Genomic DNA, 17,206 nt, shown 5'->3' with positions numbered 1-17,206 from the left:
ATTTCTGGTAGAGCCAGAGAAAAACAAAAGATGAGGGAGAGGGGTGCAGAAAGGGAGGGGAGGAACAAAACAAGCAACTATCGTACTAGGCCTGACAACATTTCAGATAGTGCTGGAGGCGAGGGAGGAAAAAACACATAAGGGGAGGGGGGAGGAGACAGACGAGGTTGCTATCATACTAGGTCCAGGGACAATTCTGATAGAGTAAGTGCATAGAAGAAAGTAAGGGGAGAAGATGGGAAAAGGGAGAAAGGTAGAGGAGAAGAGAACAGAGTAAGCAGTCAAAAAGAGTGGAGAAGCAAGAGGGGAGAGCGAATACAATTGCAGAAGCCAGTAGTAACACATAATGTTGCAAGCCAGTATACAAGATGAAGATGGGAACAGCATGATTCAGGGCCACCATAAGTACAAGATGCAAAGGAAGTCCAGCATGAGAGTTGTGAAAAGGTGACGCACCGTGAATCAATGAAGTCCATAAAAGTTAAATCCAGCATTGGCCAGAAGACAGTGATGATGAAACCAGAATGTATCAGGACAGACTCCTGCAGAAGTAGGCTGGAGGGGGAGTAGGGTAGAAGAATGAAGCAAAACAGGCCACAGCTGTGTGCGAGAATGGGGGGAACAAGGGAACATCACAGGGGAACAGAGGGGGGTGGGGATGGCCTGCGGGGACAGAGGGAGTAAACGCATGTTGATGCATGCTTACCTGCTGTCTGAGCAGGGGTTCGGGCCCTGGGTCCTCCTGGTCCGAACAGGTCCAAACAGGAATTGCCCTTTTCTTTGTCTGCCCTTCGCTTTGGACACCCGGGCTAGCGACGCCCTTGATCTAAGAGTTACAAGCAGGAAGGAAGAGGCAGGGCTAAGAAGGTGGGTGGTGCTTGCTAAGCCAATGAGTCTGATGCATATGTGTCAGCAGACGGAGAGCCGCTGGGTGCCGACGAGCCAGCCAGGACTTTGCCACCGGATGAGGTCGGGCTCCTTTCACACCATGATATTGAGGGCCTCTACCCTCTTCAATTTGGTGCTGGGGGAAACAAAAAAGGAGGGGTTGCTCTTGCAACACCAGAAGTCCCAGCGGAAGACTGTCATGCCCATTCCTCTACTGGATGGATGTCTGGGAGGAAGGTTTGGCCTTAATGAAGACGCTGAGTACCGCACCTCCCAATGAGGATAGGTTGCAAAAGAAGTACAATGTTCTGGACTCAGCCCCTCAGTGCTTGAGGTTACAACCTTCTCCTGACTCCGTGGTCTCTGCCGCCGCCAGGAAGTGCTCGGGGGAATCCGTCGTCTTTGGCCATGGTGCCTCCTGATCAAGAGGGGAAGAAACTGAATGCAGTGGGCAAGCGTGTCATTTACACCGCAGCCTCCACCATCAAGGCCACTAATGTCTTGGCCATCTTATCCCGCTACGACAGGGAGCTGTGGTATAAGCTGGGATCTATGTTGGACTTCCTGCCGGAGGACAAGACAGTCGAGGCCGCGGGCCTGTTCCAGGAGGGTGAGGTGGCATCAGACCATGCCATCACAGTGGCTTTGGACATCGCGGATACTGCATTCCACCAGATGGGCAATGGGGTATCCCTTCGACTATAGGGATGGCTGAGGGCCACCAACTTCAGGACTGATGTCCAGTTCAAGGTGGTGACAAGACCTTGGACGAGTCACTTGAGATGACTAATACGGACACAGAGAAAGTACGCTTGCTGAGAACATTGCAGTAGCGAAGGTAATCGTCCTTTCGATCCTCAAGGGGGAGGTCCGGCAGGTCCTCCAAGGGGTTTAGCACTCCCTTTTGTCAACCCTCCCGTTCCACGACTCAAGAGGCCTACAGAGGCCACTCGCAGGCCTACAGCAGTGGAGGAAAGCATTGTCGCCCGCAGGCCAGGACGCAGACACCCAAGTAGGCCTGAACCGGCCATGGATCTGAGCCCCCACTTGCGCACCCCAGTGGAAGGCTGACTAGCAAAATTTGTCATCAAATGGAAAACCATCACCACGGACAAATGGGTGTTAGTCCGGGACATACCTTGGGGTTACAACGCAGATGTCCTCAAATTCCTCACGTGGCTCATCAAGAACTACACATGGCAAAGCTGCTGCGTGAGGTTCAGGCCATGTTAAGAAAGGGGGCAGTGGATCCTGTGCCTCCGGGGCTCCGGAGTGTACTCCAGATACTTTCTGGTATGAAAGATGTCAGGAGGGTGGCAGACAATCCTAGACTTAAGATGCCTCAACAAGTACTTGAAGTCCCATAAATTCTGGATGGTCATGTTGCAGCACGTACTCGGCCAACTGGAGGAGACTTCCTGGTGATAATGATCTGGAAGACACCTACAATCACACCCCATCCACCGAAAGCATAGAAAGTTCCTGCGGTTCGTGATCCAGGGACAGCACCATCAGTTCAGGGCACTGCCCTTCACCCTGAAATCGGCCCCAAGGGTGTTAACGAAATGCTTGGCTCCGGTGGTGGCTCATCTTTGCCTCAAGGGCATCCATGTCTATCCTTATCTGGACCATTGGCTCATCCACTCCTGCTCTCACACACTGGCAAACCGGCACACATCGTAGACCATTCGTCTGCTGGCGGCTCTCGGATTCTCCATCAATTATCCCAAGTTCTACATGGAGCCATCGCAGAAAGCTCTGTTTCTGGGCGCCTGTCTAAACACGATTGCCTGCCTGGCAACCCCCTCGGAGGAGAGGGTGACGGCCATCCTGGGGAAGGTGCAGTGCCTGAGGTGGGCGCAATCTGTGACAGTGCGACCCATTAAGTTGCTGTTAGGCATGATGTTGTCCTGCATCCACCTTGTCCCTCTTTGCAAGCTGCAGATGCTCCCCCTCGAGGAGTTTCTGGATGCACAGTGGCTGCAAGTCTCAGGCACGTAGACAGAAAAGATCGTCCTCAACCAAGAGTTCCGGCAAGCTCTACGATGGTGGTGGGGGGGGGGGTTGCCCACATCTCACGCAAGGTGCACTGTTTCAGATCCCACCGTACCAAGAGGCGGTCACTATGAATGCCTCCCTGGAAGAGTGAGGGGCCCATACTGGACAGTTGGATGCCAGAGGCCTCTGGCTTCAGGAGGAAAAGGACCTTCACATCAACGTCCTGGAATTCCGTGCAGTCTTCTGGGCCCTCAAGTCTTTCCTTCCATTGCTGAAGGGGAATGTGATGAGAATATTCACGGACAATACCACCAGTCTGTTCTGCAGCCGGAAGCAGGGCGGGATACTCCCCTACGCTCTCCCTGGAAGCCCAGTCCCTGTGATGCTGTGCCCTTCTTCAGGGCATGTTCCTTGTTCCTTTTCACCTGGCAGGTGCCAAGAACTTCATTGCAGACTCGCTTAGCAGGGGGCTGCGTTCTTGCCATGAATGAGAACTTTATCTGGAGCAGGGGTCCCTTCTCTTCCGCGAGTGGGATCAACCCCGGATCGACCTCTTTGTGATGGCGACCAACCTCAAGTGCCAGAGTTTTGCCAGCAGGTTCCCTCAGCTTTCTCGTTCCTTTGGGAGAGACTCTTCCTGTACGCTTTCCCTCCGATTCTGCTCCTGCTACGAGTGATCAACACACTCAAACAGTGTCATTGCAGGATGATACTCTTCGCTCTGGCGTGACCTCGACAGATCTCGTTACCCGGACCTGCTCTGTCTGTCAGTGGCTCCATCCATCCGGCTGCTTCCACTTCCCGATCTTCTCACCAGAGAAGACTGGGCAATATTTCACCATGACCCTGCGGCGCCGAGCCTCATGGCCTGGCTCCTGTAGTCCTAGAGTTTGGGCATTATTCCCAGTCGATGGAATGTAAGAAGATCCTAGCCAAGGCCAGAGCTTCCTCTACGTTGTCTTGCTATGGTCCTAAATGGAAACTTTTCAAAGTGTGGTGCAGGACTCGGAAGATTACGCCGCTGCATGTCTCTACTCTGCAGCTCCTGCAGTACCTGCTTTCCCTGGCCAGGGCTTGCCTGGCACATGCCTCTAACAAGGTGCACCTGGCTTCCATATCCTGGTAGACCAGGATGCAGGGTAGGCCCTCCCTGTGGTCTCACAGGCTCGTCAAGGAGTACCTCAAGGGTTTCTTCAGGACTTTTCCACCAGTGAAGGCTCCGGCTTCAGCTTGGGAGCTCAACGTGGTCTTGACGAAGCTTCTCAACTTTTTGACGAAGCTTCTCTCCCCAATCGGTGGCGAATTCTATCTGTCTCCTTGAAGGTTATACGTGATCCTCTCCATAGCTACATAAGTCCAAATCCTTCGGAGCCATTCTTGTGTGGTTGGAGGGGTCTTTTGTTTCCATTGTTGCGCTATGGCTAGCCACGCTGCTATAAGGAAGCCCATAAAGTTCCGTTTTTGTGTCTTTGTAAAGGACTTATCTCGGGGGGGTCCACATACCACACATCCATATTTCTTCTCCTAGGTTGGCCGCTCCCTCGAAGATCACCTGCATTTGTGCTTTCACTTCCACCCAGAATTGTTGTCGTTCTATGCAGTCCCACCAGATGTGTCTCCAGCTTCCCAGTGCGTTGCATCCCCTCCAGCATTTCCCTTGCGTTGTTGGGAACATCTTGTGGATTCTCTCTGGCGTATAGTGCCATTGAATCATCACTTTCGTCCAGGCTTCCTTCGTTTGTAACGCCCGTGTCCATTTCGGGATTATTTGCCAGAGGTACGCCCATTGGTTCCCAGTAATTTGTTTCCCTAGGGTTACTTCCCACTTTTTCATGTACTGCCAGGTGATATTTTCTTCTTGGGCGTTTATGAACCTATAAAGAGTGGACACGAATTTTGTTTCCCCTGTTTGGGTCATTATATATGTCTCAAATCGGGCGAGGTCCCTTGTCCATGCCTTTGTTATTCTTGGTGATGTGAGCCAGTGGTGGAGCTGCTCGTACTGGTATCTATCCATTTCTGTAAGGCCCAGCAGGTCCTGGCATTCTGAGACGGTTCTGATCTTATGTCCCTCTATCATATCTCCCACTTTGGTACAGTGCGCTTCCCGCCATTTCTTAAGGATCCCTTTTCCTGTCCGGGGGGGGAAGTCAGGATTGTCGAACAGTGGTATGAAGGGGGCGGGATCTATCGTTAGGGTTTCCTTTTTAGTTGCTCTGTTCCATATATCCATGGTGGTACTCATGACTTCGCTGAGTTTAATGTTGTGATGTCTGTGTTTGGGTTTTCTCCATAGGAGGTGGCCCAGATTTGATCTTGCGACGGCTCTGTCCTGTGCCTCCCACAATCTTTCTGAGTTATCCGTGATCCAGTAGTGTAGGACCCACAGTTGTGCCGCCTCGTAGTACTTCTTCAAGTGGGGGAGTGCCATTCCTCCGTCTGATTTATGTGCTGTGAGCGCCTGTTGTGACAGTCTCGGTGTTTTATTTTGCCATATGTATTTTGTGATGATTTTGGAGAGGGCCTTGAAGAATGCTGATGGGATACGGATGGGGAGAGCTTGGAAATAATAGAGCAATCTGGGTAAAATCGTCATCTTGATGACCGTTATTCTGCCCCACCATGAGATTGACAGTGAGTTTGATCTGAGTAGGTCGCTTTTTACATCTTCTATGATTTTGGGGTAGTTCCCTTTGTAAAGGTTTTGAATCTGTGGGGTCAAGGTTACTCCCAAATATTTCACTCCTTCTTCGGCCTTTTGCAGTTGTAGGTCTTTCGTTGTCTTGTATGTTGCTTCTTTGTCTCCCGCCAGGGCCATTACTGACGATTTCTGCTTATTTATTTTCAGCCCTGAGATCACTCCGTAGTCGTCTATCTGCTGGATGAGGAGGGGGAGCGTCTCGGTTGGGTCTGCTAAGGTCAATAACATGTCGTCCGCATATGCCGCCATCTTATGCGTGTGCCCTCCCATTTCTATGCCCCTAATGTCCGGGGCCGCTCTGATCTTTGCAAGGACGGGTTCTAGGAAGATTGCATAGAGTAGGGTTTATAGGGGGCATCCCTGTTTTGTTCCCCTGCTAATTTTGATGGGGTCCGAGAGTTCACCGTTGACTGCAATTCTGGCCATCGGAGAATTGTAATTGGCCCGGATCATATCGATATAGTCCTTTCCCATGCCCATTTTTTGTAATGTAGCAAATAGCATTGACCATTCTACCCGGTCGAATGCTTTTTTCGCATCCAATGCTATTATAGCCGAGGGGATCTCCACGATTCCGGTCTTCTCTATGAGGTGAACTATTCGTCTTATATTGTCGTGGGTTTTCCTATTGGGGATAAAGCCTGATTGTTCTTGATGGATTAGTTTGTGGAGCAGGGGTGCCAGTCTGTTGGCCAGGACTTTTGTATAGTTTGGCGTCGACATTGATTAGGGCTATTGGGCGATATGATCCCGGTTTTTCAGGGTCTTTCCCTTTCTTGTGGAAGACGAGAATCTTTGCGTCATTCATGGATGCAGCGATATTGCGCGTCGTCTTGAAGGTGTTGAAAAGAGTTGTTAGATAGGGAATTAGTATATCCGTTTTATAGAATGCGGCGGCATTGCCATCCGGTCCCGGAGCCTTGTTCTTGGGAAGGTCTCTTATTGCCTTCCCCACCTCCTCAGTCGTGATTGGTTGGTCGAGGGCCGCTTTTTCTGATGAGGTTACTGTAGGGAGTGTTATCCCTGCCAGAAATTCCGCCTGAGCTGCTTTGCACGGACGCTGTGACGTGAACAGGTTCTGATAGAACTCTCAGAACACTTCTTTTATGTCCTTCGTTTGTGTTTTCTTTAGTCCTTGTCCATCTGTCAGGGTTTTCACTGATTGTTCTTGCCGTCTGCCTTTTAGTTGTCGTGCTAGTAGCTTGTCCGCTTTATTAGATTTCACCGCGTACCAGTGTTTTGTATGCAGTAATTGCGTTTCAGCTCTCTTGGTCCTTATCAGGCTCTGAATATGTCGGTATGCTCTCCAATTTCCTGGAGGCGTTCTTGGTCATTTATGCCCTTATATCTTCCAGTTTTTTCCCCCAGCTCGTCTTCCCATTTATGTAGGAGCTTATCTTTTCGAGCTTTTAAGGCTATTAATTGTCCCCTTATCACTGCTTTGAAGGCTTCCCACGTAGTGCTCGGGGAGACGTCCTGAGTATCGTTGTGCTCAAAGTATTCCTCTATTTTTTTTCTCTGATTAATTCTCTTGTTGCTGTATCCTGTATCCTGTATCAGTTCTCTAGGGAAAGACCATCGCCATACCCTGAATGATTCCGCAATTTGGGGAGGGTAATCCAAAGTGGGGCATGGTCTGATAGCGATATTGTGCCTTTTTCGATATCTTGAATTTCTCCATCTAGGGCCCCTGAGGCCCAAATGTAGTCAATTCTAGAGCTAGTATCATGTACGTGTGAGTGGTATGTATATCCTTCAGTTAATTCTCTGAGTCTTCTCCATACGTCTTCTAGTGCCAAGTTCTGCAGCGCCTGCCTAAGCATTGGTGACGGGGCCCCCTGTTGGGAGGTTTTTGGATTCAATCTGTCTTCTGTTTGGTTCCACGCTATGTTAAAGTCTCCTGTCAGGATTATCTCTCCCTCCGCAAAGTTGTCTAGTTTGTTGACCGTTGCTCTGATGAATCCTTCCTGGCCCGTATTTGGGGCATATAGGGTTGTGATGGTTACTTTGCTGTTGTCTATCTGGATCTTTGTAAAGACGTAGCGGCCATTTTTGTCTACGAGAGTCTCCTTGATGTGGACCTGCAGGTGGTTAGCGAAGGCCATAAGTACTCCTTTTTTTTTTCTCTTCGTTGTTGGATTGAATAATCTGTTTGTATCCTCTTATCCGGAGTTGGCTCTTCCTCTTCTTCTGTATGTGAGTTTCTTGGAGTGAAATTATTTCAAACTTTTCTCTATGTAAGAAGTGTTAAATTTTTTTCCTCTTTACGGGCGAATTCAGCCCTCTAATGTTGAATGTTAAGATTTTCAGCCCCATTCTTTCATATGTTTTTGAAGTTCCTTACTGGGACTATCTTTTGGGTTGCAAAAGTGTGCATTAGAACCGGTGATGGAGCCTCCCCCCCCCCCAAACTTTCCCCTGAACACCCTCCCCTCACCCCCTCCCTTCTTTTCCCCCCAACATAGTCCCTGAGGAGGGCCCTGGGCCCTATGGTTGCTCCGGCGTAGCGCCTTTGCTCCATGCCCTCTAACATCTCAGGGTGACAGTAGGCAGGGATTCCTAAACCCTGCTTGTGACGCAAATTCCACGACAGTCCGTGGCTCTGCCGCGCTTGGTTTTCGGCACTTGCCCTTGCTAATGTGTTAGTGTCCATGTTGTCTCTCCCTCCTGTTCTGCTTTGGAGATTCATTTTCCGGGACCTTAATTTTTGTCTGGGTTGCGTGATTGTAGTCTTGTTCTTCTTTTCTCCGTTTGCCAACCCCTCAGCTGTCTTCGTTGTTTTGGGGGTCCCCTTGATTTTGTGGGGTCAGACTTGTGTTCCAGGCATCCCATGATCTGTAGGCCCTCTTCGCATGTTGTGATTCGATGTTGTCTTTCTTCCCAAGAGAATAGAAGGCCAAAGGGGAAAGTCCTTTTATATCGAATTTGTTTTTCGGATAGAAGTTTGGTCAGCTGACTGATTTCTCTTCTCTTTCTAAGTGTGGATTGTGCTAAATCCTGGAATAGTAGTATTTCTTTGCCGTTCATTCTTATTTGTACCAGTGTTCTGGCCTTTCTCAATATTTGTTCCTTTTGTGCATAGCTTGTCATGGCCACCAGGACGTCTCTGGGGCGTGATCCGGGGTCCCTAGCTCTCTGAGGGCCTACCCTATGTATTCTATCAATGTGGATGTCTTCCCTTGAGTCGTCCTTTAATATATCTTGAAAAACTTGTTGTACTTCTGTGCAGAGATCTTTATCCTCTACGGTTTCCGGCATATTTTTGATGCGTACGTTAGATCTCCTAGATCTGTTTTCCAAGTCTTCGCATTGTGTTTCAAGTTCCAATGCCAGACGTGCGAGGCGGTCTTGTGCCTGCGCTTGCAGTGTCGCCTCCTCGTCCATGTTCTGGAACTTCTTTTCCAGATTGTCCGTCCTCTCCTCTAGGGACTCGGTGTCTTTTTTTAGTTCCTGTACTGCCTGTTTCAGTTCCCCCTTCATATTATCAAACTGTGACTGTGTTGCGGCGATGAACTTGCCTTGAAACTCCTTAAACCAGGTTTTCATGTCATCTCGTGAGGCCATGTCCACGTCTTCGGTTTGCTCTTTAGGGTCTCTCTCTGAGCTTTTCTGTTTGCTTGATTGCTTTAATCCTATGCTTCCAGTTCCCCAAATGTGGGTCAGGTCATGTGCCGGTTTGGCCCCTCCTTTATTTTTCGTTGATGCCTGTGACCCAAACCTCGTCCTACCTTTGGACATGTGTGTATATTATTTGCCCGATGCAATTTCTCTGCGAGATTCTCTCTTTGTGCTTTCCAGGCCCGGAAGTCGTTATGTAGATTCGATTACCCCCCTGTTATGGGTCGAGCCCCGCTGCCTCTCGAGTGTTGGAGCGGGGTATGAGCTTTATCTTGAGGCCTGCAGGGGTTCCGGCCTCCGCTATAGCTCCTGATGTTGGGGGGTCTATGTGTATGCCCGGGGGTCTGACCCACTGAGGGCCGTCGCGGTCCCCCCTGGTCTGTTGTGTGATATAGTCACTGGCCTTTTCCCGGAGTGGCTGTGCTTTACCGGATCCGCCTTGTGGGGGGATCCGTGTCTCTATTGTTGCTGAGGGATAGTGCCGGATTCTCTATTTCGCCCACTAGTATTCCCGTGGGGGGGGGGCTGGGCTGCCAACCACTGTCGCCTCCCTGTGTTCAATCTGGAGCCCCCCAGTCGGTGTCCCAGGGCAGCATTGCTGTCCGCACTTGGGGGGGGGGGGGGACCCTCCCCACTTGTCCCTGGATCTCCGCCCTGCCTCGTACCTGCTTTTTTAAGGCTCTGTTTGGACCGCCGGGCTCTGCTAGGCTCTGTCGGAAGCCGCTGGGTACGCTGGGCTCCGCCGTCTGCTCCCAGCTGCCCGCTCTGGTATCTTCGCTTCCTGGTCGATCGGGGGAGCGGCACCTCTCTCCTGGCCGTCTCGCTCTCCCGGGCGGCTTTTCTCTCGTCTGCTTCCTTCTGTCCGGCGCTGCGGCGTCTTCAGGACCCACCTGCTCCACTTCGGCGGCGTCTCTGCGGGGCGGTGTCCGCGGCCTAAACTCACGGCTCTTCACTGGGATTCACGCCGGCGGAGGTCCGGGTTCTCTTCTTAGGGACTCGCTCTACTGCTTCCGGAGTGTTCACTTGCTCCTAGCGTGAGGCGCCTCACTCGGTTGTTTGGTGCGGCGTTCGAGCCTTGTCGGCGGGCCGGAGCTTCAGCGCGGTCGCCTCCGTGGTGTTCGTTCAGGCGAATCTTCGCCCCCTTATTCTCTATCCGAGGGAGGAAGACGAGTCTTGATGGGCTCGATACCTGCTTATTTCATTTTCTTTATTATCGCGGTCCGAGCTGGGGGACGGAACTACGCTCACGCACGTCTGCCCGGCTCTGCTGCCATCTTGGAATCTTTTGTGAATTTTTGACCTGTGAATTACGAGAAGACCCTGTCTAAGGCTTCATATCACATTATATTATGATATTATCCAGGTGGCTCTCTGGCTGCATCATGCACTGTCAGTCTGGCCAACAGACCTCTTCCAGGCCGGCCGAGAGCCCATTCCACCAGAGCCATTGCAGCAACGACAGCGTTTCTCTCTGGTGCTCCCCTGCTCGACATCTGCAGGGCTGCTGCGTGGAGGTCCACCCACACCTTCATGAGATTCCACTGGTCGACAGGGATTCCAGGGAACCTCCCGCCTTCCCCTCTGTGGCTCTTCTTGGTTCATACTGCCACTTTACATGCTATACTAAATCTGAAGAAGGCCACTGTGGGTGGGGTTTAGGGAGACTGTCATTGGATGGGGTAGTATGACCCAAGGGACAGTGATTGGTTTAGATGAGAAATGCAGTTTTCAGGCTAAAGCAAAACTGCTTCTCTTTACCAAGGATTCCCAGCCTGACGGCAGGGAATATTCATGAGTGTTAGGGAGAATTCTCTGTTTAGGCTGAATTTCCTAACCTAGTGAGTCCCCCAGCAGCTTTGCTGGATTTCTGGAGTTTGTTTTTTTTCCTGCCAAGAGTGAGTCTCTTTTCCTCACACTCTTGGACATGATTTGAGGGGTTCCTTTGACTGTTAATGTGTTTTATGGGCTATGGGATCCTTTACTCCATAGGGTCTCGTGTTTTTACTATGTGTGTTACACAGCACCCTCAGTGCAGTGACACAGGGGTGTCATAGTGACACCCCACCATAGACTCCATACCCTGGGACTGACTACTGTCTCCCAGGGCATGTAAAGTCACCATTGGCTTTACTAGTCCCAAATTATGAACAGAAACCATTACAAACCATCATATTGTGGACGTACTGGTCGGGGCAATTCGATTGCCCCAGGTCTGTTATTCGAGGGGGCACGTCTCTGTCCCCCCTGATCGAGTTTTGGCTGGTGGCAGTGGATACTACTTTTTATATTCGACCGCGAATATATCTCTATGGGATTTTCCCATTGTTCGAGGCTACCAACTTTAATTATTTAATTCCTATAGCCTCGAACATACCGCTGGGTTATTTATTTAATATTAATCCACTGGTTGGTATTTTTTGCCAGAACTCGATTCTAAAATGGCGTTTGTGTTCTCTTCTGTGACTCCAACCCAAGTCGAGCCCTTTGTTCCACTTTTGGCGGGCTTCTCCACAGAAGCCTCCAAAAGTGGTGTCACTCTGTCTGGGTACCACAGGGGGCGTGGGAGGGGGTTTAGGCACCCTGGACTGAGTTGCCTTGGCAACTCAAGTCGCACTCTTGTGTGATTGGCCCAAGTGGTGAGCCGGCCCGCTCACCACTTAGCATGTTTGATTGACAGCTAGGCTGAATGAATGGCGGTTTCTTGCATAAAAGCAGGGCTTTTAGGACTGGAACTTCAGAAGTCGCCACAGGACCTGAGAATCCGAAGAGGGAGAAGCTGAGCCGACCTGCAACGACGACACCACCGGTGGAGCCCTGCTGAACCGTCTCACCACTTCCCGACGACAGAGGAGATCTTCTTGCCGGAGAGTCTCTTCCCCTTGAGCTGGTGGGGACAACCAGTTTGCTTTCCTTTTTCGCCTACCAGGACGTCTAGTGGTCGAATTGCCCGTGCCAAACACCCCGGCAACCGGATAGCCACTTACCACTGAACCGCGAAAGGAAGGACCACTCCTTTTAATCGAGAAACTCCTCGGCTGGTTTCTTCCCTGGCAGCACAACGACCTGCTGCTTTCCGCCCCGCCGAGATCTTCTCTTCTGCCGGACGAAGCACCGACTCGCAACCGCTGCCAGGAACAACTGCCCCCGCTGGAGTGTTCTCACCATTTCAAGGTACTGTGTCCGCCTGGCCTCCCTTTCTATAGATTGCTACAAGGTGACAGTAAATCCTTAACCTTCTAGACTTGGCTGGCCTCTTGACCATCTAACTGGTCCCTTTCTTTTGGTCCAACTTCTTTCTGAACCTTTTCGAGACTTTTGTGCACTTTTCAAACGTGTGACCTTGAACACATTTCGTTCTGATCCTCTTAAAGTGGATCCGGCTTTCTGAACTCTAACTTCACGGTTTGATTCTGCCTTCCTCTCTTGCTGTGTTCTTTTCAAAGTGTTGGGATCTATTTCAATGTATGCTCTGCCATTCTCTCCCTTTGTAACCGAATTATTAGAGTGCCATCTGCGTTAAACGCTCACCGCTGTCTGAAAATAAGTGGCGCTTTACTTAAGACTTGTCAATATCCTTTTAAGGGAGTGTATATACTTTAGTGACTGTGTTTTTGAACTTGCTTGATATTAGTGCCAGTGTGTTTCTATAGATGTGTTTTTAAATAAATAATTATATATCTTTTACACCAAAGCTCTGGTCAGTGTTTGCTTGTTCTACTGTGTTTACCGGCCCTATAGTGTATGCTCTGTATACTGCCTAACTCTTCTTGAGAGAAGTCTGACTGCTCAGCCACAGCTACCAGGTAAATCTGGGTGGTGCAGACTGCTACCAATTGGGTTTACTGCTAACTCCTGTAGTCCTAAACTTTTTGCAGTGGTCCCTAAGAGAACTGCACAGGTTTCTGCCTAACAATGAGCATGTGAAACCATGCCAGACCCATGCTGGAGAACAGCAGGACTGTTTAAAAAAAAATGTAAAAAAATTAGCATGTACTTTGCCAAACAGAATATAATTAGTTTCATAAAAATGGACTCATGATTACTTCTGGTTTTCAGTTATTGTAAGAAGAGAAGAAATAACTTTAATTGGCTAGCACCCCCACACAAGCCTTTGGCACTTGTAATGGAGATGATTACTGCTGCACTCTCTTTCCATTAGCCCCTTCTAACTTGAGGTGAACAGATAAGAGGTTGGAGAGCGGCCTCAGAGCAAGAAAGAAATGCAGGGTGAGCTGTGTTTTCATTGAACCGGGTTATTTAAATCATACATTGCATAACAACTTGCTATGTAACACTACTTATTTTATGCTTTGCTGAAGTCAGGAAATGATTTAAAATACAGGTAACGATCAACCATGCACTGAGAGTTAAAGGCACAAGTATCTGCTCTACTAACTGAAGAGAAAATACATACCTTGGAAAGCATGTTTCCTTTCCTCCTGAATAAATCACCACTATGATTGACTAATGAAGAATAGTAGGGTACAGATAATATCCACTGAGGTTTGCATTTTGGTGATGTAAAATAAAAAATAATTATTTGTGAAACACTGGATATTTCTTAGCTATATGTATGTGTTGTAGTGACCGCTGCTGGAAATAGTTTGCAACAGTTAAAACGACATCAGTTGTTTCTGTTAAATGGCAACATATTGAACCATATATTTTATTTCTTTAATTTTAGTCATCAATGCTATGATTGACCCAGATGGGACGCTGGATGCCCTGAACAGTTTGGGATTTGGTGGCTCTATTCTACCATGTCAACCTAAACCGAGGTCCGCTCCTGTTCCTCATTCCTTGCGCACACCAGTACCAGCTAATTGTCAACCGGAACCCAGGGCTATCCGACCAGCAATGATCTCGGTCTCATCTGAATTTGGAAGCGTTGAGTCTGAGCCTGACTTCAGCATTCACTTCAACCGATTTAATCCTGATGGCGAGGAAGAGGATACTACGTTACATGTATAGAATGTAATATTTAAGAGGAACTTTTATTAATCAGTGGATATGAGTAATTCATATGCCAGTTTTGACCCTGCGGATCTCCTTTGTTCACTGCATCGATTTAGTTGTATTCCATTTAGTGTATTATTTTTAACAACCTACATAATGTACAATGATGTTTAGCAAAAAGGAAAAACAACGTTGTATTTGGACACTTAGCAGTTTTCAAATAATTTGGGTGTCATCCACTGTTCTCCAATAAGACAGTTCATAAAAATCAAGATTGTGTTCCTTTAAAGCTTTTAGTCTGCCAGTTTCACTCGTATGTTTTTTGTACTGTTTTACACAAACATTGTGTCACCATTTACTTTTGAAAGCTGTTGTGACAAGGAAAGTTTTACAGATGTCTTCTGGTACATACTACAAATACAGGTGAGTTTATGGTGTACAAGGTCTGGTGTTAATACACTACTTTATGGAAATGTAAGAATGTTAAAACCGCAAACAATTGGTTTGTGGTTTATAGTTTACAAATCATTCACTCTTGAACTTGAAACATTATATCTGAATGCAAGTGCATATTTTGCACAATGCATTTCTCCGTTATTGTGTGCATTTTGCAAAACAATTGTACAATATATCCATCTTTGTCAAATTTTTCAAAAACATTCTGCATTGACGAAGAACTGAAAAGGAATTTTTTATCCCAATGTTTTTTATGAATGTTACAATTCCTGCACCTAGCTGCTTCAAATGAACCTCTTAAACCTAATTTTGTATATATTTAAGAACTTGTCCACAGATGTATTTGTCCTAACTCTTTATACTTAGTGTTTGGGGGACATGTCTCCTTGGGTGTGCTGTCACTTTACTATACAAGGTCAGACAGGTTTCACCCACAATTCAGTCTTGTGTTTTAACATTTAGGACTGTTCTGTAATTAATTTTTCCATGTTGCTCGGTTGGGTGGCATAGAGGTTACCAAGTATGACCTTTGTTTGCACTAAAAGGTTGCCAGAAGTGGTACAGTAGATGAGTATATCTGTTAATGATTAATGACCATAAGATCTTTTTTGATACAAAAGATTCTAATAAGTTATACTTATTTTAAGAGCTACAAACCACTTTTCAAAGGATGAGGTTGCTGAATTCCGGTTGTAGCTGTGTTGCCGTTCATATATGAATAAATGTTATATGTTACCTTTATTCAACCATTTGTAAAAGTGTAAAATAAAAGGTTTTCTGGCAGAAATGTGGGGACTAGTGTAGATATGCACCACAGATTTGAATCCACTTTTTATACTATTTGAAGTTAATTTGCATAGAGCATAGATTTCATTAACCTCAGTTGGTCACATGATCATTTTGGGCTGATCTGTCAGAGATTCAGTGATGCAGATTATTAGTCATACTGTAATTCTCCCAAGCAAATACATAGTTGATGTATATTTCTGGGCCTTGTACAGTAAACTCCTCTTCCTTTGTTATGTGTATAAGAAGGAGCCTGGTAAGTGATTTAGTATTCCTAGAATACGCTAACTTTCCTCATGGTTTTCCCGGTAACCTAACAATTGGATGCTAGATGAGCCTAATTAGACATTGGGCCTCATTCCGGGTTTGGAGCTAACCATGGAGTAATTAGCTCCATGGTTGCCTCCGAAACCGTCCCAAATCCGGCATGGTGAATGGAGTAATTACCGGTCCATTCCAGGGTTGGAGGGACCGGTAATTCCCCATTCACCTTTTGCCCTTCCCCATTCTCATTTCTGCCCCATAGGGCTCAGTGGGAATGGGGAAGGAGGTAATTACGGCACCGTAAATTACGGTACCGTAATTACCTCCTAAGTACCTTTGCGGGTCCCGTACTTTACTCCTGCTAAAAGCAGGAGGTAAGGAAGGACCTGCAAAGGGACCTCGGAATACGGAGGTAAGGGATTACCGGCATCGGCACCCTTACCGGTGCCGGTAATTACTTACCTCCAACCTTGGAATGACCCCCATTATCTTTTGTTTCTAGAGCATTGTAAAGGGGATAAAGTATGTTGTTCTAAATTATAGACTGGTAAACTGGAAGTTTCCTTTTTTCAGGGGCTGTATCTTACGGGAGAAAGATACAATTTGGTATTTGTTTTTTTCTTTAAAGTTTAAGCAATAATCCCACACTTCATTTGTTTAAAACAGTTTTTTGTTGATTTACGAACTGTACAGGATTTCAGAAGTAATTGAAAAACTATTTAATTTGTAACTTTGACCAGTTAATAAATGCTGTAAAGAAAAGTGTATTATGGATCTGTTATTTTTGCTGAATGTTAAGTGTATATATATATTTGATATGTGCCACTGGGGAGGAGTTGTACATAATTTGAGCTTTAAAAGCTCACTGAATAAAAATATAAGTTTGTTAAACATAAGATTAATTTGTTAGAAAAGCACTAGCATATTTAAAATAGATAAAAATAGCATACACCTCCTCTTTTGCATATTGGTTTGATAGATTTCTTTACCCCTGGGATTTGGCATCAGCAAGTTGTGAAAATAGAGCTTGTTCTAGATTTCATACATGTGTTCTCGGATAAATAATTTCCATGTATCCTTCGCCCTTTTGTTTTATATAAAACATTTATTTATTTTTGTTATATTTTGTTTTGTATGTTTCTTTTGTTATGTGAATCCACAGCTCCATTTCTAAATAAAATGTCCTGGATTTTTTTGGGAAAATGTGTCTCAACATTTTGTTCTGTTAGACAGTAATTTACCAGCATGCGTTGTTTACCTTCTATTGTCCAATGATTTTTTACATAAATGGTCGACAGCACAGATCCTACTGATATGTTGTATTAATCAAAGGACACATTGAACAATGTCTGGAATCAATTGAATGCTACCTCACTGAAAGAAAATCTCTTTCCAAAATGGCAGAAGAGGTGCTATACGAAATGACTCCCATTCTCCAGCATTGTATGTTTCATTGATTCACGTGCTGTTTGGATATTCCCCGTTGGTAACATTTGGGCAGTTTACCGTTACATTTTTAAACTGCTTGTCACTTAAGTG

The 17,206-nt window shown here is 47.1% G+C and overlaps 1 protein-coding gene across 8 annotated transcripts in view; it reads left to right on the top strand.

The window, feature by feature from the left end:
- Positions 1-16,870, top strand: part of CEP170 (centrosomal protein 170) — a 1,733,932-nt gene extending 1,717,062 nt beyond the window's left edge. For all 8 annotated transcript variants that reach the window (XM_069607948.1, XM_069607946.1, XM_069607950.1 and 5 more), the window contains one exon: positions 13,890-16,870. In XM_069607948.1, the coding sequence (XP_069464049.1) occupies positions 13,890-14,176 (287 nt within the window). In that variant the 3' untranslated portion in view covers positions 14,177-16,870. The remainder of the gene's footprint in view (positions 1-13,889) is intronic.
- The last annotated feature ends 336 nt before the right edge of the window (positions 16,871-17,206 follow it).

The sequence above is a fragment of the Ambystoma mexicanum genome, chromosome 4q, assembly GCF_040938575.1.
Source record: "Ambystoma mexicanum isolate Mex_15411 chromosome 4q, UKY_AmexF1_1, whole genome shotgun sequence".
NCBI lineage: Eukaryota > Metazoa > Chordata > Amphibia > Caudata > Ambystomatidae > Ambystoma > Ambystoma mexicanum.
Note: the sequence above shows the minus strand (reverse complement) of the source record. Positions and strands in the feature narration are given on the sequence as shown.